The 22,210-nt window shown below is 44.4% G+C and overlaps 2 protein-coding genes across 3 annotated transcripts in view; both read right to left on the reverse strand.

Annotated features, from left to right (window-relative positions):
* Positions 1 to 928: 928 nt before the first annotated feature.
* Positions 929 to 4,431, reverse strand: LOC143208532 (uncharacterized). The gene is made up of 3 exons (XM_076422988.1): positions 4,402 to 4,431; positions 2,867 to 3,244; positions 929 to 1,252 (listed from the first exon to the last, which is right to left on the reverse strand). The coding sequence occupies exons 1-3, from the start codon at positions 4,429 to 4,431 to the stop codon at positions 929 to 931; spliced, it is 732 nt and encodes a 243-aa protein (XP_076279103.1).
* Positions 4,432 to 8,060: 3,629 nt separating this feature from the next.
* The window catches only part of LOC143208917 (uncharacterized), a 32,731-nt gene continuing 18,581 nt past the window's right edge, over positions 8,061 to 22,210 (reverse strand). For both annotated transcript variants that reach the window (XM_076423867.1, XM_076423866.1), the window contains exons 2-4: positions 12,419 to 12,705; positions 11,364 to 11,624; positions 8,061 to 11,062 (exon numbers count right to left, since the gene is read on the reverse strand). In XM_076423867.1, coding sequence (XP_076279982.1) covers positions 10,631 to 11,062; positions 11,364 to 11,624; positions 12,419 to 12,705 — 980 coding nt within the window. In that variant the 3' untranslated portion in view covers positions 8,061 to 10,630. The remainder of the gene's footprint in view (positions 11,063 to 11,363; positions 11,625 to 12,418; positions 12,706 to 22,210) is intronic.

Below are 22,210 nucleotides of genomic sequence, written 5' to 3' on the forward strand. Positions count from 1 at the left end.
TCAATCGATTGAATCAATCGTCGATTTTCCGACGATTTCTTTTTTTAATCGTACACATTAATCAATCAATCATGATTAAAATTTTAATCGATTAATGCCCAACTCTGCTATAATAGCGCAAAGTATCAGTTGAAAGAATTACAAAACTTTGCATATAACAATCGAAAACCACATTCTCGGTCGGCAGGACAGACGTGAAGGTGAACGTGAACAAAGAAAGCAGTTTGGTTTATAAAATGTGAGGTATATTAAAAAAGTTCGGTAATAAATTATTAAATATCATCAGTTACAAAAATACGCGATCTTACGTCTACGATATAAATATCAGCTCCGTAATACTGTACAGTAGAAATGTTCTTATACAATTATTGTCTTTCATAAATACCTATTCGCTAATAGTGATCGCTAGTCAGGGAAATTCCCGCAGCGGACAATGTTTATCACATATGATGCGTCACCTTTATCGGAAGGCGGGCTGAGAAAGGTACCACGTCTCGTTCAATAAATAATCATCTAGTCTAAATAAATAACGTTCGATGCTCCGTGAATAAATAATGAATACTAAACGGCTGAATGATTAGCGATCGTAATAAATAAAAAGGTTCGGCGAATAAATAAGCGAAAATCAGCCGGGATTGTTAGACCGGACTCGTTTCGCAATGATTCGATTGTCTTGAGCGATTATCGCGAGCGACTCGAAAGCAGTCGGCTGTTGTCTAGTCATGCGTATTGTAACACGGCTCCGCGGCCAGATCGCGAGCGATAGGTGCTAAGTTAATTTACATCGTGCATTCGTAATCGATTCGCACGGTTTTCGTCGATGGTGTCACGCGTTTACCGCGGACAATCCTCGTTTCTCGTTTCTCGCGCTTCGACATCTCGTTTCTCCCGACGTCCCCCCAAGTTCGATGCTTCGTTTCTCGTCGTTCTAGTATTTAAAAACGTGTCTCCAAGCGTGCAGGTAGTCCCTGTACTTGAGGAGCACGCCCCAATCGCGAACGAGCCTCCTCGTGTCGTCGACGGGTTCCCGATCGGCGCTCTTCATGATGCTTCTTTCCACTCGTGTCGGTACTTGAAGGGACGGCAGGAAGGTGATATAAGTCTCGACCTCGCAGAGCATCGCCATCAAATAGTTCTGTGTCATTACCAGCGCGTCGTGGATCTTCGAGTTCGTCTCGTCCTCTACCAACTCCTCAAACGCCACCGCGAACTTCTGCAGGTCCGTGTGCATCTTCGGGAAATGGTTCGCGATCTGCAACAAGAAACATATGGCACTTACTAACATGCCCGTGATCCTCGCGTTAAACGACCGCGAAACTCGTTAATCGACATTGCTAATTCTCCTAAAGACGGATCGTTGAACCGTACGGCTTCTGCTAGGCGTTTTCCGATAGAAAGACAAGGCTAGACAAGGCTTTTAAAGAAATTAGAAGCATATAACGAGGAACGTATGGAGGTTGTGACTTCTTCGACAAGCTGGGTTGTCGATTGAGAAAGAAATAGCGAAAATCGTTGCATTATTAATAAAATGTTGATGAATATAGTAGAAAATTCCGACACGAGGGTGCAGCATCTGCCATGGATTCAGTAAACTTTCGGGACAACGAAATATGTATTTCGAATGCGTTAGTTCGAGGATCCGGTGAGAGTGAGCATCGTCGTTGACAGTACAATGGTCCTGAAAAGGGAGAATAGATTCGCAAAGCGAAGGGGCTGAAGGAATGCCTGTGCAATATGTCAAGGACCGCGTGGTCGCAGGAACGTGCTGATGCAGAATGATTTCGCGCGGCCGGAGAGAGAGGGAGAGGGGAAGCGCGGCAGAAATATCAGGGAGCACCGTGGAGTGCTTATCACGGGTGCGTTATCAGAGTGCACGCATCGCGGCGGACGACAAGCGTGATTACGCAGTCGCGCGACCCGGCTAACATGAGCGGGATGTACCCTGGACCTGAATTGCGCGCGCAAACTTCCGAACAGCCGCGCGTGCTTCTGCTCGCCTACTACTTTATAATAATTACCGTCTCATTAAAATTTGTTATTTAACGTTGCGTTAATTAATTGCAACGACGAATGGTCAGCCGATCGCGGGACGGAAAATTGCGCGCGACTCTTGCCCGCGGACCTCACCTGTCCCGGGCTTCGACGAGAGGTTGCATATTCGAACTCTTCCGTTTCGACCACCGAAGCGATGAATATTTATGGGAGGGGCGTTCTTAATCGCCGGCCACACAAAGAGCGTTCATTCAGATAATCCGCGGATATACTCTCGGTCGGAGGGAGATTCGAAAGTCTCTTATCCACCTTTAACGCGTTCCTCAGAAACAGAGAGCCTGGAGAGTCTTCGAAAAATATTTCACTGGTTATGCTCGACTTTTATTCGATCAACAATTTATAACGCAATCAGATTGGGACCGAATTGTTCAGAGTATCTGAAAACGTAAGATGAACCCTCGCCTCTATGCTCAATCAAATTATATTAATGTTCATCTTAACCCAGGGTTACTTCATTCTATTCAATTATCTAGCTGCTAATGCAAATTTTCATACTATTTATATTCGATAAGGTGATCAAGATGAAATTTACATATATAAGTGGAAATAAGTAATAGTTTAAAACACTCATATGTATATCAATTAATAAGTAGGGCTGTCTTCTACGGTCCAGCAAGCTCTTCACTAGCTTCTGGTCGGAAAATGGTAAAACTACAGCTAAGAAAATTGCCAAACTAGGCTCACGGCGAAACCGTGCAACAAGGAAGACCCTAAGAGCCGTATGGTTTTTCGAAGTGCGTCTACAGCAGCCTCGGGAGACGCAGAACCGTCGACCGCGAGAGTCTCTAGAGTTACAGTCGAGAGATAGGCTTACCATTTGCGGCTTGGCGTTGACCAGCCTCTTGATTATGTTCACATCTTTCTTGCCGGGCACCCAGTTGGGGATGTATTGATGGTCGTGGACACCGATCCGAACCCTCTCGTACAGGTACTCGTAGTCGCGGTTCAAGTAATCGTTCATGGCCTGATGGTGCTGGAGCCGGAGGCTCTCCATGATGGACTCGAGTTCCTCCTCCAAGTTCTCGATGGACGTTGCTTCTATGTCCAACGACCCGTCGCCGCAGGGACGGTGCCAGCTCGGCACATCGATAGATCGACTCGGAGCCGCGCAAACAATCGGCAGGCACGAAACCAACAGGCAAAAGACACGGACAAACATGTTGCAATTCTGATCGGGATTCGCACCGGGACACTTGAGGAAAGACGAGAGAAAACGATACACTTGTTACACGGTCGGATCGGATCGTGCGAGTGTCGATGCTGACGATAAGCCCGAGATCGTGAACTGAGATTGTCAAACTCTCATGCCTCCAGCTTATATATGGCATTGTGTAAACAATCGAGCGTACGCACGCATGATCGACGGTGGGGTAGCAGCTTACGTTTTGTCCAGCTTTTTCAGCGTGACGCGACGCGACGACGCGCACTGTGCGTCGACGATCCAGATTTTGGATCGAACGTCAAGTTCAACATGTGCTACATTCGCTCACTACATGTTTGATTCGTGTGTGTGCTTCGACATTTTTTAACAAATTCGAGCAATTTCATTTTTTCATTTTTATTATTTGCACTACTCGTTCATCTTGCTATATTGCTCTTTTGCGTTAGCTTAGATCCAACTTCGCTAAATATGTTCGTACAATTATTAACTTTTAGCAGTCGAGGGGTCACTCAGAGTCACCAGGAGAAAAGAAAATTCATATTTCTTAAATTAAATATTCATTACTAGACTGCGGAACTTTATGCAAAATAAAAATTTCTTACCTGAATTGCAACAAACTGGAGTGAAATAGAAATTTACTTCCTTCCCTATTATGTTTAGTAGGTTGAAAACAATATAATGGTATGTTTAAATTTTCGTAATATTTTTGCTATTTTAAATTACACCTACTCATTTTTGTCATAAATTTACAAAATCCGCAGTCTATGCATTACAATCGAATCAAATTTTATTTCATTTACAAGGAAAGTTGTAACATTCGTGTTTGTTAGACTTTATTTAAAATCTTTATCACGAGCGCAAGTCTCTAATCAATTACATACTGCACCTTTAAGTATTGTGTGAGGTATTATACCAACTTCATATCCACGAAATGAACAAAATCATATACAATGGAATTATTCTAGGTCGGAAGAGATGTTTAATATTCAAGTTAAAATAAATAGCAAAGGGTTAAAGAGAATCTTACTTCTTAATAAGCATCTTAATGAACATCATTCTTAGTCATCGTTCCGTATTAGACTATAAGCGTCTATTAATAAGCATCATAGACAAAGTTTAGAAGGGTCAACAAGAGATGGGTTTTCCCATTGACCACTTCCCACAGAATTTTCGGAGGATATCCGCACCGGATGTCTTAAAGCCTTAACGTGCATCATCGCTGCGACAATGTTCGCTAATTGTGCAAAAGGCCGGCACGCCTAACTCAATAAACGCCGCGTTATTTACGACCCGCAATCGATGCGGTGTCGCGACTGATTAGCTGTGTCGTATCTCGCAGACTGTAACGATCACGTTGTAATCAAATTCCTGTTCTAACGTTAACGGCTGCTACGAGCGCATTCTAATCGATTGAAACATGCTTTTTATCGGGCGTCCGATCTGCAAAATGCATTTGCAAAGATTAAATGGCATACTTTTTCCTGCTGTGCGGGGCGAGTGCGTTTCCATAAACCATTTATCGTTGCTCGAATTAATTAGCGGGAACAAATATGCAAAATGTTAGGAAACGCGTGTTTCAATAGAAATTAACCCTTAGCAGTCGAGGGGTGAAGTCACCACTAAAGATGGCGATTCTTTATCGTCATACATTATTATCGTACATTATTATCTTGGTATCTAATCAACACCTATCGTATCTACTACACATGTAATTATTGTATCAGGAATACCAATTATATTGTTTCAATTTGTCAATTGTTTTCTAGGTCGAAAGAAATGCTTAATAGAAATTCCTTTTTGTCGATCGTGCCTTACCGAATAAACTTTTCATTAATGTTTTCGGCGAATGGGTTCGATCAAATTTTAACTAACAAACAATTTTGCAAATTTTTAAATCATTCTCAACGTTTCGATCCGGATGTGGATCTTTTTCAAGAGAACTTGCGTCTGTAAAATATGTACGTTTTTTTAACTGAATAGGGTAATAGCTATTATACCAAGAGAAATTCCGTACTTGCTGTGTGAAAACAATTTGTTTACATTAATTATTGAAACGTCATCGGTTTTTTACAGACGCAAGTTATCTCGAAAAGGATCCATATCCGGATCGAAACATTGAGAATGATTTAAAAGTTTGCAAAATTGCTTGTTAGTTAAACTTTGATCGAACCCATGCGCCGAACACATTAATGAAATGCTTAATTTTCCAGTTAAAATACCTCCAACTGGATAGGGTTAACAATTTACTAAAAATCTGTCAAAGTACAGCTCACGAACCTTCTTGTCGATAATAATTCAAAAAGTTTATTGAATTTTGTCACTAAAAGTGCCCACGAAAGAAGTGTTCCTCTTTTCTGATAAAAAATAGCGATTCAAAAGAACGAAGGAAATCGATGTGCGCCGCGACGAAAAAAATTGCAATATCAGCATTTTCTGTTTCAGGGATGCTTTCGGAAACTGCGGCGCGACTACCGACATCCAAATTTATCTGAATGACGTAGTGTTCGCGTAAACGCGTATAATACCTATTGGTTGGGCATCGGAAATTTTGCGAAACGTCTGTGTTCCCACGTTTCGATGTGTTCCCCGAAAAACCCACTATACCTGCCAGTTCCGTAAGCTCGTTGGAAGCGAAGATCTCGGTTCCGACAGAAGTATTACGGAGGCTTTGAACATACAGACACAGACGCGTGCGGACTTCACTCTATTTGCATTATGATTCAGTTGGGAATGCCGCATCGCGAATTGTCATAACCTGTATAACCGCGATTTGATCGCGCGCCAATGTCAATAATCTAATCATCAAACCGGTAGGATTAACGGTAACGTCCGCGAATCATCGTCGATATACTTACCGCGACTCCATTCACGTTAACGCTGTGACAGTGCTCTTTGTCGTGACCCCATAACATTTTCATTCACGCCAGAACTGGTTTCTATTGTTCTATTAATTTACTGTGATATCAGCCCTGCATTTCTAAATACAACCGTTTAGTTATGTAACGTAATTTAATATGCAAAATAAACCAATTTAATTATACAACGTGCGTTAAACTATTAAATGAATCGATCGAATTGTACGATGTGCTCTCAGTTTGCAAATAAATTAATTTAGTTACACGACGTACTCTAGATTATTAAATGATTCCATTGAATTGTACGATGTGCTCTCAGCTCGTAAATAAATTATTTTGTTATACGACATGCTGATGAATTGATTCTACATTTTTTAAATGAATTTTCCCTATAATTTTCTCTAAACGATTAAATATATCATTTTGGTTTACAATTTTAATTTCTTTTTTTTAAAATTATTATAAGTTTACGATTTTGGTTGTACGATATTGTTTTAAGTCACATTGTTTTTTTTCAAACAAGACTGTATCCACTCAGATTTTATGTAAAATATATATCAATGAAAAATTCCAGAGACCCGATACTAGATACTATAATAACATTTTAAAATAACGTTGCACATAAAAAAATAAATCAACAACGGTGGACGGGTCTGGCTTGAGAAAGAGCACTTTCGGGATATTGGAAAACATATGAAAATGTTGGGAGTCCTTGAGTTTTTTTATTGAGGACCGCAGACAGTTTCGATTATTGACTTTGTGCTCTGCGAAGGCATTTGTTTTTATAAAATGACGATCGAAAGTGTTCGGTGGCAGCGCGCGCGATAGGTATTTTTGAAAGGCCATCTTCTCGAAGAGAAACGGAAAGCGGAGGCTGCAGGAAAATCTGACGTCACACGGTCAATAGTTTCGCGTTTATGGTCGGGCTACAGTGATGAAAGCGCACAAAAACTAGTGATTGAAGTCAGCGTAAGATACGCGTTCTACGTCTACGCAAGTCCTACGTAATACTTAATACGTACGTGTACCATATAAGGAGATACTATAATTAGATGCGCGGGGAATTCGCCGAACTAAGATTAGATTTCTCACACCAGATTAGGATGCGACAAAATTCCCGCTACGACAGCCTCTCTGTATATAATAAAATCCGAGAGACGTAAACCGTGTTTTATTCTCCATACTTGTGCGCAAAACGCTGTTATGGAAACTGTTCAACATTAATTTTCCATTTTTAACATGTGTATAATATATGAATGTTCATAAAATACGGTGGGTGTCTTTATACTAAAATGTCTTTCGAATAAAATTATTTATACTTTCGAAGACGCTGTTGATTTCCTTCTAGAAATAAAATTTGCGAATATCATAAATGTATAAAGATATATTTTTACTAGACTGAGAATACTCTCGTTCCCTTACGTTATTTTATAAAAATCAGAAAGGGCAAAATTTCTTTCCCGCGACTCGATAGAAATGCTATTAATTTTTCACGAAAGTGGAACTCGTCAGATGCAATAAATGCATAAACATTCGCGGTACAGTGGTTGAAATATGCATGTATTTACCCGTTAGTGTAGGTAGTAATGAATATTGACTACAACCTTCCAACCCTTCGTGGACTCCTGATACTGGAGGCAGCCGTTCAAGAGACCCTTTGAGCCGATCGATACAGCCCACGAATTTATTTCGCAATTAATTATTTGCACACCGAACGGTCAGCAACATTAAATTGACAAAAGTTCTTTGAATACAAAAGTTACTGATCGATTGAAACAATAAAATCCGAAATACTAAATATCTTTCCCTCGTGAAACTGTTTCATTTTCTCGCAAAAATGGAGATTATTAACGAAGATACACAATTCAACTAAGCACTTGATATTTTACATGCAAAATGAAATGGTGGAAAAGCATTCAAACACAATTGGACACATATAATTAACATTTTATTATTCGAATAAGATCTTGTTTGCACGAGTCAGTGAAAAATTATGCCGCTCACAAATTAATTCACATTTTTCAGTATCGCGTTACCAGCCACCACCGCCGCAAGTTTAGTGAACCTGATACCAGATACGCCATTATCTTGCAGCGCACCTATACATTTTTCGCAAGCCATCATCGATAACGATCGTCAGCTCGCGAGAACACATCGACCGCTTATTAAACCCTGGTCGAATTGATTAAATCGCGGCATTATAAACAGAGAAACAATCGTTTCATTTACATTATAAACACAACTATAAACAACAGGAGTTTGTGTAACTGTTCTTCGACGAAAAGGAATAATCATGATCATGATCATGATGAAAGGTTTTCCACCAGTCGATCGGTCAGTTTGTTTAATTGGTCATCAGGGCGAGAAAGTGATAGTTAGCAGCTCAGCTCAATATAAAAACATTGAATTTATTCGAGTCGATTATACAAGTACAGAAATGACAATAAATAATAAATGCGATGGTAACGTGATACAATAAATAAAACCGTAACGCTACGTACGTTTACGTGTAAGCCACAATAAATATACCTACTACGTATACTTGATAAAATGCAAATGGGAGTCCTTACAGTCTAAAGTGCGCGTGTATAAAAAACGTTTCAGTATCACGTCACGTGTGAATACCAAGTAGAAAAATATCTAACTTTAAAGTACGCATACGTATGCCTAAGTACCGGTTCAATACGAAACATTGATTGTCGTTAAATCGACGATACGCATATTTCCCATAGAAAAATCATTCTTAACTCGTAATGGTCCCTCGATATACGCGTCTTAACTAGAACAGATATCTTTTTTCCGAAGTACATATTCTGATCGAAACTACGACAATGAACGAAAGGAATGCTGTCTCGAGAACGACAGCTAACTCGTCCTTTATGGTTTCCACGTTCGAAACACTCGAAGGCAACTATAACAAGCAAAACTATACGCAAAATCAGAATTTCCTGCGTCGAAACAGACATCTTGTTTCTTCTCGCAATTTTTCTCTCGGATTAGCAACTCGAGAATGATGCAGTAGCGCTCTTAACCCTCAAATGAACTTGCAAAATGGAATTTATGATAATTTTCTCCGAAAAGCTGTTCGCACTTATTTGTTCAAATTGCATCGAATAGTTCAAATTTGATGCTAGAATTGAGAAAAGTAAAAGTGACTTTTGGAACAAAAAATAAATCGAATAAAAAATTTGTGTAATGCTCATTAAATAATGATCAACATAAATTTTGAACTTTTCTTATGTCCACTGAAGAGTTAAGTTTTCTTGATAGTTTCATACATTTGGAATAGCAAGAGCCATGTTCGCGATAACCGCGCAAAATCCGTAGCAAGATAACCGCGGAAAGAGAAAACGAGATTCTACGGAATCGGAGAGAGGGAAGCTCGCGAATAGAGAAGTAAAACAAAAAGTGGAAATCTGATTGCACCTAAATACGTATAGTACGCGTGGACGTAGCCACTTACGATAAGTAACGCGCCTATGTATAAAACGTAGGAACTCTGTACGTACGCGTACGCTGGAGATATCACAGCTAAACAACATTAAGCTAGAGCCTACCAATGTTAAAGCTACAATAAATAAATTTGACAAATCGTCCTGCGCAACGATTCGATCGATGACTCTTCCCGCGTGTCGTTAATACTTTCGCGGTTAGAACCGCGACCCGTCGCCGTAACAATTGCAACATCGTACGAAACGAGATTTCGTACTCGTCATCCCTTCATTTTTTTTCGAACGAACCATTTACTTCGATGGTTAACCCTTAACTCGACAAAATGCGCTCGAAAAAATGTAGAAAACGTTGAATTGTCGCAAATAAATTGTCGAATATTCGATTAACATTGATTATCACTGTGAATTTCCATGGTCCAACTGGAAGGTTAACATTCGGAATTTCCACGTAACAATTAATTATGCTGCTCCTCGCGAGGCGAATCGACGGAAACACGACGCACGAACGAAACATTTTGTCAAAATTATTCACTAACCTTGTTATTAAGTATATTATTAGATATATAATACTGTTCTGAAATATATTTCTTAATACTGGTCTCTAGTATACAACTGGATTCTCAACGATGCTCTACCTATGTATAAAACGCACCGATTGTCGGAAGCAACACGCCGGTGTTCGAAACACGATCGTCCTCTCCGAACGATAACGAATTGGCAAGACCGGAAAAGCGTCTCGCGAGTTAATGCGACGATGAAATAAATAGAAATCTGCTGGTGATAATACAAGGCGCGAGAGCTTCTCTGAGGAGAGCTCGAGGCGGACAGGCGAACGATCTTCGTATTCTGACCCACATCTAAATGGTCTCTGGCAATTAATCGAAATTGTAAGATTCTCAGGAGTACCGCAAGTACCGTAAAAAGCGTGATTCAAAAAATTGTTGAGTAAATGGTTCTAAGCATCGTCTACCGCGTAGTTGCAAAAACAAGGGCCGCAAAATTCAGATCCATAGAGAAACGAAAGTAACGTTGAAGTTGCCTGTTGATCCGCGAAACGATCCGTGGATTGTCGACGAGATAAAAATATAAAGATCATGATATCATGAGTCTCATGACGCCCCCACCAGCTTCTGTTTGTTCCTCAGCAGTCTGTTCCTCGAGAAATCCTTCTTCGATCCCTGAGGCAAGGAACTATTCTGACCGGCGATCATCGGGCGCCTCCGGACTGGCCTATTCTGCTTCTTGACCTTCGTTATCTTCTTGCCCTTCGACCCGGGACCTTTGTTGATAGGTCTCGGACGGTGATTTTGCCTGACGGAGTCACAGGTGCCTGGTCCAGGCGCTGTGGCGTTCCTAAAGGCTCTGGTCCATGCCTTCAGGAATCTCTGGTACAGTCTGATGACGCCCCAATCCTGAATCAGCATCAGCGTCAAGTCGCCCTCTTTCGCCCAGTTCGAACTCTCCGTCACCATCTTCTCCGTGTGAGACGTGGACACCTTGATTCCTAAGTTCGAGATAGCTGTCTCCACTTCGCACAACACCTGCAATAAAACGCGTTCAATTAGACGCTACGCCAACGATCCTTCAAGTTTTACATGCGAGCATTATGCTTGGTGTAGTGTCTCTGAGGGTTCTACTGTAAAATTGGCTTGACCAACATGTTTTAAAGTCTTGTAAGAAACAGAAGTTACATAAAAATGTATTTCTTCTTCTAATGGGTTTAATGAATTGGAAATAATGTAACAGTATGCTCAAATTCATTTTACACCTTCACTTTCTACTTCATGCTCGATTTAATAGCGAAGGAGCTTTGCGCAAGATTGTAAAAGAAATTGTTCGTACCTTGCGGATCTCGTTGAACATCTGCATAATGATGTCGTTCCTTCTGTCCATGGTGAGATCAACGTTGATGTTCGATTTCAGACGAAAAGCCATGAGATGATCGAACGTAATTGCGAACCTTTGCAGCGAATCGTGAAGATGCGGAAGCGCACGGTTCGCTTTCTTTTCCTTGTCAAGACACCAAACCTCGTTGGAATACCACTCGAATTCCTTCTCTGGAAGCCAGGACATTTTGTACTGATCTTTCAGCACTTTGTACACCTGCGAATCGAAAGTCGAGATATTGTTTTGTCGAAATCTACGCTCGGTCTATTCTACGCTGAAAATTGTGCTGCACTTGACTTCTGTGCAATGACGATAGGTGGGGGACAGAGGTCACTGAACTTTGCTGTTAAGAGAGTGCGACAATCAAAAGATCATCTAGAAGTATCGAATTTCTGATCAGATTGAGCTAAAGGTTCCCAACGTGTCGTAGATTTGAAGAGATAGAGAGATGTGTTTCATTGCTTTCCTTGAACTTTCGCGAATTACTTCTTCTCGATCCTGGGTCTAGTCAGAGAATCATTTTTGAAGAATGAATAGAATTCTTTTCATAAAAATTTAGAGATCTGATTTTAGCAGACCACCGTGAAATGCAGACTAAATTGTTCATCGTTAGACCGCGGTTTTACGCGCTTATGGCAGCAACGAGTGGGTGCGATTGAGAAATATACAAGAACGATTGAAATAATTTCAGAGAACGAAGTTTCAAAAAATAGTGTGCGCGATCCGAAAAAGGTTGGAAACTGACGCGACGGATTGTGCAACCGTGCTCGGAACCAGGAAACCGGGCCCGCTCGCGAAATAGAAAAATGTCAATTACGTTGGTGCGTGGCACATCGTAACAAATGCAAATTGCAGTCGCAGCGGAAAGTAGGACTTTAGCGCTAGTAATGCACCGTCGTCGTGCACACGTGCGAGAGAACCTCTTTGAAGCGGTCGCCCACTCTCTTTTACCTTCGGTACGGTTCAGCGATTAATTACGAATCGCGGTCAGGTCGAGCATTGCGATTTACCTTTGAATATATGTCGTGCACATCCTTGAGATGCATCTTGAAGTGATTCTGGGCGACCCGGAGCTGCGTACGCACCCTCTTCAGGGTCCTGTGCACGCTGTGCCGTTGCGGCATATTCCTTAACTGCATCGTCACCGGGTTGCCGCACGGCTGTTCCCATCGGTTCATGGTGTTCGAGTTGGTTACGGCGGTGCGGACGCTGTACGCGGGTGCACACGACACCGTGTTCAGGCTCGAACTCAGGAAAAGTGCGAGACTCGTCAAGGTAACCGTCTGTGCCACCGAATCTGCAACACAAAATCAACACTTGTCAGAAGAATACCCTTCGTATACACTCGATTTCTTTGATCACTCTATCTTTCCTTCATTTACGCACCCCTTTAGGCTAAACGTTCACTCAGGGGACCAAAATTTTTCAACTTTTCCAAAAATGTCTCGACAATCAAAAAATTATAAAACTTTAAGTTGCAGTGTGAGACCAGAGAGAATTGTATAAATATTACATTCAGATAAGTTAAAACCTTTGGTCCCCTGAGTGAAAGTTCAACCCTCTTTTACGCCATTGCTTTCCACGCTCAATTCTTATGGACATAAACATTTTTCGCATAAATTTAGACAATGCGGTATTACATTAAAATTTTAATGTCCCATAAAAATAAAGAAGGGAAATATTAAATCTAGGATTAAGGGTAAACGAGCAATTAACGTTTATTGAATAAACGTATCCGACACGGACAATTAAATTTGAATGTTCCACATATAAGAACACAGGAGGATAGTAAAGGGATAAAATCTATGAGGATTAAGGAACGGGCTACGGGATGAGGAACAAAGGAGCGACGAGCTATTAAGAATTTTTAAATAAACGCGGCTGATCCGGATGATTAAATTTGAATGTTCTATAAAAACGAAGAGGGCCAATAATAGAATAGTAAAATCAACGGGGATTAAGGGGCGGCGAGTAAAAGGTTAATGACGTCGGATCAGGAAACATATTGCGAATTGTTATTGCGAGAGAAGGTCGTGCCGCGCGGCTTCCTGTCGAAGCCTGCTCGCGCGAAAGAGAGATTGTCGAAAAGGAAAGAGAGGAGCTCTTCCGACTTTCACAGTCGCGGTACCTACATGGATACGTAGGTACCTACGTTGCACCTACGCGCCAATTTAACAGCGACCAATCGTCGCCCCCGCAGTAGGAAATGGGTTGCAAATCGGAGAATCAGGATTTATTGCGCAATTAAACGTCCTGGCTTACGACTTCCTTCGCAATTCCATACTTCGCGAACTCACCCCGCGGGCGTGCGGGGATCTCCTCGCCTCGGACCTTTTTTACGAGGCCAGACCCCCGCCGGTTAATAAATTTCGCGCGGGGCTTCATTATTGTTCGATTTCGTGTAAACGTAACCGCGACCCCGTCGATTAAAATTGATTTATCCGACGTATTACCGAGGTGCCGAGGAACCGTTTTCTTCGGCGAATAACTCACGCCGACACTTTGCGCTATCCTGTGCTATGGCGGGAACAAAATTCGACGATTATTTACTGCGAGAAAGTAGGAAAAAGGTTAAATTTTCTTATACGCTCGCGCTCGCGGAGATTCGTGCGCTCCGGCACGCTAGCGAACGAGAAGGATAGAAAGTCGGTTTCACCGATAATGTCCGCGGACAATATACAACGAGTCACGACAGTACTCGGACTTTCATACGCGCCGTTTGAAAAGTGCAAGTGGCATCTCGTGTATCAAAACCCTTGTGTGATCATCTCCTCGATGCTGTTCCTTCGGAACGCTGATCGGCTTTCCGGCTTTCAATAGCGCAAAACCTTTGATTTCTCTTTCACCGTGTTTTGCTGTTCGAGGTGCAACAATGCACAGTATTTGTTCATTTAGAAGCAAAAAGTGTTAGGTACTTGCCATTCGAGGAATATCTATTGAAACGATTAAAGGAAGAAGCACAATTTGATTTGGCTCCTGTCTCATGCAATTTTTATTTTGCATAAAGAACCGCAGTCTCCATTATTTCTAAATGAACGATTATTACTAGAAGAGTTTGTAGATTCGATCGTGGCGGTGTGACACGGGCGCAGTTTGTTTGCGCTCGCGGGACCAGCGGGCTGCGAAGCGCACGGGCCCGGAGTCTGCCGCGCGGGTAATTAACACGCGTTAATTGCTCGTGCGTGCGTGTACGTCCATCCGAAGTGGCGGTGCGTGTGTTCAGGCGCAACCTGTCACGGCGATTCGATACGATCGTTCGTGCAATTCGCACGTCAGTCACGCGTGAACGAATACACGGACTTGCCAGCGACAACGGCACGGCGCGGCGCGGCGCGTCGCACGTGTACCGCGCGATGATGCGCGCACCGATCTCGCTTTTAGCCTCTCCGATATCGCAATTAATGATTAATTGGACTCCTTCCTCGCGTCGGGTCAGCGGGCTCGCAGCCGATATAACTCTCGCTTCTCGCCAATTAAAATCCACGCGGCTGAATCCCCGGCGCCTATTGTCGTCGGGAGAGAAGAATCGATCCTAAAACTGTCAAGCCATCGATATCTCACTGTGCCGAGGACCATAAACGCAAACTGCACAACGCACCGTCGCGAATCCAAGACTCGCGGATACACACAGCCGGTTTGGCGCGAACGTTTGACGCGGTAAATGCGAGGCGCCGCGACAATAACTAATCTGTTCACAATGCAAGCAGGCGGGCACGGGGCTTGTCAATTGTCACCCCGGCCATTGAAAATTCTCCCCGGCTCTCTCGGTCGTCCAAGGAAAATCGAGCCGGCATTCAGACGTTAAACGCGCAGCCCTAACGAACGCGCCCCCAGCATTTAAATATGGACTCGGCTTGACAATAAGTCACGATTCGATTAGCCCGTTGCCGAGAGACTGGAAGGAGCCTCTCTCGCACGTGTGTATCTTATCGTAAACTCACGCCTCCTCTTCTTCTCCCGGAATTGCACACGCTCCACCGACCGTCTCTCCGCCACAACTCGTACCCAGAGATATATATGCGCGAAACCGCGTGGGCGTACGTTAAAGGTGCACCCCATATTGTGCACACTTTTAACGATCGCCGCTTTCAACTGTAACAATTTGCATCGCTACTCAACCGTGTTTCTACGTTTCGCGATTTACGGTATATATCGTCGCCGGGGCGCTAACCCGACCAACGTACTCCAGCTGGAACGCCGCAATCACGCTGCGATTAGGTCTGCATCGGTATCTTTCCGACGGGTTTTTCAAATTTTTGTTTCCATTAAATAAATTCTTCAGTTTGGAAAAGCAAAACCAAATTTAAAAAGCACAAATGAGCCAATTAGTAATGACATAATAATTATACAATTCGAGAGTTAAAATCTCAGAGACATCTTCGAATATTTTGGGACAACCTGGAACGTGTGACAGACGAGATATTCAAGAATCGCTGCGACACGTACACTCCGAAAGTCAGGCCACATTGCTGAGAGAGATGTCGCGAAGATTGACAACGACACCGAGTTCGTTCTCGGCGAGGATATCGGTTCGATTCGAGGATGTTCTCCCGTTTCCTCGGTCGTTTGAGCCAGTCGAAAGAGGCGAAGGTGGAGGCTAATCACCACGCAATCACCGCTCCCGGTGCGGCCAACTCCGACCCGTTCTCAGAAAGCAGCAACCGCCTTTTGCCGCCCTGGGGCATTCACCACCGCGGTACTGGCATAGCAAAACCAACAATCTTCGTCCTCTCCTCCGCGGGAAAAAAAGGCCTCCACCATCCTCCACCTTCTTGCCCCCGCCTTCTTTTCTCCAAATCACCGGAGGGCCGACCGATCAGCCGACTACTGGCATCCAAGGAATCCATTGCGAGAATGGCGGCAATTCCACTTTGAGAACCGATCGGGAGATGTCGAACATACGTATTAAACGACCGAGTAAGCAATCTTCCGAACACGACATTGCCCGGAATGCGGATCATTGGGATCGGGATGTACCCGGACGGATAGCACCGTTATTAGAACCTGAACACTCACAAATTCGAGTGTTCGAGGGACTGACCCCCGTCCGAACGGAATCTTGATTAGAAAAGTATCCTTCCCATCGGAGAAACGATCACGGAAATTCCTGCCGATTTAATGAATTGAGATGAACGACACAATAATCCTTGTATTCACTCCTTGTCGTATAATCACCAGACGAACTCGTGGTGCAGATTCCAGACGGAGTCTACTACGTATGAATGTTACGTCTTTCCTTTAGAACAGGCCTGGCCAACAAGTTGACCGACTAGTGGATCAACAAGTGGATCAAAGCATACCTCTTAAGTTTTCGTAACGATCCAACCACTTTTCGATAAAAATCCGCAGTCTACTGATCGATACTGTTGAACCGGGATCTCCGCAACACGAAAAACATCAGCCAGAAGAATCGGTTTAATTGCACCGTGCTTCACGACGGTAAATGGGACGCGTTTCAGCATTTCCTTCCCGCTTCCTCTTTCCCGTCGGCCTGAGGTACCTACACAGACTGCGAATTTGTACACCGGAGGTGTACCAAGCTCATCCGCGCACCTACGTCGAGAGCAGCGCACGGCGCAAATGAGCGACCGCACCGGTGGGCACCATAGAAGGAGGCAGATTATGCGTGGCACGCAACATTTAATACAATACGCACGCGAGAAGGGTCGTCGAGAATAGTTTGCAGAGGCGTCGAGGCTTTCTCCTCCTCGCGCGAGCACGAGATATGATAACGTTGCACAGCCGTTAACCTTTATCATCGGACGGGGGAACAGTGGTGGTGTCCTGTGTCCCAATAACGCGACCACAATTTCATTTCACCGTGTGCCGGTCGACCGCCACACACGACTAAATTCTCATTCGCAAAACACACACAAACACACATATTGTATATGTACACGGGACCTTTCTAAAGGATCGCACGCGCGCTCTCGCGTGCTGCTGTCTCGGTAACGAGAAAGGCGAATCGGGTCAACCCGGTTCGCGAATGATGTCCTCCGCCAATGGGATCTGACGTCACGGATTCGCCAGACAGATTAGCGGGGCGCGGGCACGCACTTATTTGCATTTTGTCTGGCGGGTCTAGCTTGTCGGATATTCCCTGTCAGAGGACGACCCCACCCATAAACAGAGAGCCAGCCGCGATACGCCGAGGGATTTTAACTCGGCAGGGTTGCGCGTTAACCTCCATCCTTTGCCATCTACCCGGCAATTCAGAGGCCCCGCGCTGTACGCGCCTAGCTTCTTTTGTTCCTGCTTCTCTTCCTCTTCCTCCTTCTCTCTGCCCCCCGGTGCTTCTCCTCCCGTTCGTTCGCTCGCTCGTTCGTTCGTTCGTTCGTTCGTTGGTTCGTTCGTCATCGTCATCCTCTCTCTCTCTGAACGTGTTTGTTCGTTTTCGTCGCCTCCCGTAGCCTACCTGCTACACCGTCGTCGTGTTCCCGCGTAGTCCAAGGTATACCCCCCTCGCCACCCCCGCCTCCTCATCCGACACCACACACAACCCATCCATCTCTCTCGCTCCAGCTCTCTTTATCTTTCTCATTTCGTCTCTCGCGACTGGAGCGCGTACCTACACACTCTGCTGGACAACACACACCCGTGTGTTCCCGCGAGCGCGGGCAAGCATACGTGCAAGCGGCTAAAGGTGGTTTACGGTATTACGACGATATGGATCACTGATGTCATACTGACGTCATCTATCGTTTATATCCAGAGGTGACAGCCTACCGTTGGCATCGGTGCAAGAGTTGATCGGGAACGACGTTTCACGACCGCATCGCGGCAAGAAAGGAGGAGGGGTAACGGGGCGCTGGAATGCACGAGATCGGCTACTACGGCGTTCAATGTCATCGTCGATTACATTATCTCGAATCCTCGGCCGACGATAGGGCCGCACACGCGCGCGCACACGTGCGCAAGAAAGCACTCGCGCGGAGGCCGATTCTATGTGCGTGAATCGCGGTCGATGGTATCGTGATTCTTTCGCGTTCCCCTCCCTCCCTCTATTTCTTGCCTCTCTTTCGTGCTTCTCTTGTCTCTCTTCTCTCGCTCTCCTCCTCTCTCTCTCTCTCTACCCTGTTTCTCCGGCCCCGTCGCTCTGCCTCCTTTCTTTCACGAACGATTGCACGACGGCCTGTCTTCTCCCCTTTTTCCATTGAATGATTGCGCGATTGCTCGGCGTTTCGCCAGATCGAGCAACCTATAGCAACCACACGAAATCATCAATGTACGCTCGTTCTCGATGCGACGGCCTCTCCGTTCTTCAGGAGAAAGCTCCGGTGCCGATCCGTGTATTGTTTGACGCGCGATAGGTCGCTCGGTAAAACGTGTACAGTGTACACACTCGCTATCCATCATTGTTTAACCTAGAGGCGCGCGAGAACCCGATAATTTCGGGTCGGGTTCCCGGAAGTCGGCAAGGACACTTCGATAGAAAAGTAGAAACGGCAAGCAATGATCAGACGCTGCCACGCTTCCTCAGTCAATTCTCCTCATCTTCGACACACCGCTATCAGTGTCTTCCAACCCCTAACAAAGTTTGCAGCAATGTTTCATGAATTGATGAAGAGTGGAGAACCAAAGTCGAGTCGACAAAGCCTGCAGAAAAATCGTGCTCCCCTTTTTCGATACAGTTTTTTCCCCCACAAGAATCGCAATCGACTACTAATTGCGATCTGTTTCTCGAGGGTTCAAGAAGAAGGAAATCGAAACGGAAAAACACGGCTCGCTTTCTTGCGCTTTCGCGCGAAGGATCCTCGTGAATATTCATCGGGATCCGGATGAGTGTTCGCGACATTACGCGCAAGAAAAGTAGATTATGCAAACGATTGTGAAATTGCAGTGGCTGTCGCGGTGCGCTTGAAACAGAATAAAAGGAGCATTGTGATTAATGGTCGATAATATACATTATTCATCGGGCGCATTCTTGTCAGTCTAGTTCTTAGCCGCGACAGATCTTTCTCGGAACATTTCGAGGAAGAAACGCGCGCGAGGAAAATGCCGTCTGCACCCACAGAGAACGCGTGTTCGTTCACGCGATCAGGGGATGAATCTCGCATTTCGGTGAGAGGGGAGGGGCGATTAGATCTCTCTCTCTCTCTGCCTCTCTGAAACTTCCGTTCGGTTATTAGACGCGCAACGGTACCTAGGACAATGGACAGAAAACTGGTCGTTGCGTTTCACGGCGCGGTGGAGGGTAATTTGTTGTTTGTCGCGCGTTCGATTTCGCTACGCGTCTTTACGACCTACGCCGTAAAGTCCCATTCACACCAACCTCCCAAGGATCCTACCTCGTCACATGACCGTTGTGGAATAGAATGAAGACGTTCCGCCGGATAAGATTCATTCCCGAGAACAATTTCCTCGGAAAACGCGCCAAGAAAAACTTGACCCAAATACATCCGCGCTTGCTCACTCGAACTGCGGATGTTTGCGCACTTTCCTGTCGGAGTCCCAGTGCAAAACTAGAAACTCCTCGTTCGAGTTTTCAAATGAGCTCGGGCAGACTGTCGTCCGATTTTCCAACAGCACTCACATTACAGTCTTGCGGTAGAACTTTGGAGGACATTTACGATAATTTGAAAGAAATTAATAAAATCCAGGCTCGGTTGATCCCGTTATTACACGGGAAACGGGAAAAGACCGCGGATTTCTCTTAAGCAGAACGATCGGATTCAGAAATGTGAGAACATCGACAGGAAGCCTCAACTGGAGGAGAGCGATACGTTCCAGATTTTACGAGGGGGGTTGGTCGAAAGCACGATCAAGAAGATTGTTCGATCGTTTCCTGACTGTGTATCGTTTTTTGATTAGCATATCGAGCATTAAAAGCAACGATGCGACGACACCTCGTGAGACAGTCGGTCGATTTTATGACCTTGAGGTCGAGGTCGTTACTGACTTGGCGTGTTCGACAATGCGCGGAAATCGTAAAGATCCTAAAGGGACATCGAGGCGTAGCGCACGCATCCAGTGCCATCCGAAAGCCCCGCTGACATCTCTGTATATGCCGAAGGAGCAGGCGATCTCCTCGTAAAGGGTCTGCGGTGTGAGGGTACGAGTTTATGTTCCCACAAGTCGAAGGGACCGCCCGCAGTTAGTCACAGAAAAATCTTTGCGCCCTTCAATGCGACGCGCGCCGAGCTATTTCACGATTTCGCTTCGAATCATTTCCCTTCATCGGGCAAACTGCGGCCCTTTCAATCCCTTCAACCAGCACTTCCGATCGTTACGGTGGTTAGTGTATATCATTTTAAAGTTCTGTGTTCTAATTTTGCTTTTACAGAAGTTTTACTTCAATACAGACAAGAAACTTGCTATCAGACGTTCAAAATCGTTCACTGAAAAATTTACGAATTTTTTCGATCATATTTTTGAAGGTACTCTTTGCGAACACGTTAATTTTTCTATCCTTCCTAATGCAGTAGCTGATCATTTAATTGATTCACTAGAAACTGAAATATTTTGACAGTCTATGACTACTTTGATCCACAAGTCTATTCAGAAGAAAGCTGAGCTTGTTGGACTTGTTGTTGACAAATATAAATCGTATTATCCGAACATCCGTCGATGAGAATTCGTCTATCCGAGGTTCTAGCTGATGATACTTTCGGATGATGGATGCTCGCGTCTGACGCGCGAGTTGGTTCGAAGGCGTGGACGCGTGAGGCATGGGATTAAAATGTCTGGCAGAGGTTAAGTAAAAGTTACGTCGTCGCGAGATTAACTCCTCGCGCGCGGTCCTTGACAATAATGTAAATCCTTCGCGATGGACGACGCAGAGGCGCGCTCTCGCCGGATCCCCTTGAGAGAGCCGCGATGTATGTAGAAATTGAAACACGATCGAGTCATGAGCACGTGGTATCGCGTGTGTAAACGTGACTGGTTCAGCGCGGCGTGTCCGTGGCAAAACGTTCATGTGATGCAGTGCGTGCATATACCTGCATCCACCTGGATATACGTGCGTGAATGCGTGCGTGCCTCGTTGCCGAGAGACGAGGCACGGTGGCTGTTCCCTGTGTTGCGTCGATCATTGAACCGACTTTACAACAATCGTATTGAATCAAAGTTGTCGGTGGTCAGGCACAAACTCGCTCGCGCTCCACCCACGAACCGTGACCGAGAGCCTTCGGATGCGTGGCCATTGTGCTTTTTACTCTCCCTCTCTCTTTCTCTCTCTCTTCTCTCTCTCTCCGCTTGTCTTATCGCGAACGCCGCGCGGAAACGATCAAGAAACGATCAACCACTCGACAAACTAACCAACCAGCTCTTACGACGATGCGTATCTCGGTAATGAATTAATATAAGCCGGCCGGGGCGAGGCTGGATCGGATTTTCGCGTGACAAGTCGATTTTATCGGGCAGTATTGATCGATTCTGCCGCGGTCCTCGGAATCTACCAACTGGATTTGAGATGATTAGCTCTCTAGTCAGCTGGTCTGCTTGTTGCAATCGATCTATTAATCCGCATACTCTTGCTATTACTGTGTCATCGCATATTGGCATTGAAGATAATGACGTACCAGACAAGATAAACATTAGACCGGATCAAGAAAACATACACTGAGAAAAAAATCCTATCGAAACAAAAAAAATATATGTTGGTTCAATAAGATGTACTATTGAATAGTGCCAATATCATATAAACTTATTTTAATATTTAATACTATTGAATTTCAGTAGCAAAACTCATTTCCGCCAATCATATAAGCGAATAGCTTGACATCAATGTTTCCAAAAAAATAAGATATGGCCTCAAACCAATTCCAGTATAAATCAATACATTTCTCAAATTTTTTTAACAA

Source organism: Lasioglossum baleicum, chromosome 5 (genome assembly GCF_051020765.1).
Source record: "Lasioglossum baleicum chromosome 5, iyLasBale1, whole genome shotgun sequence".
NCBI classification, from domain to species: domain Eukaryota; kingdom Metazoa; phylum Arthropoda; class Insecta; order Hymenoptera; family Halictidae; genus Lasioglossum; species Lasioglossum baleicum.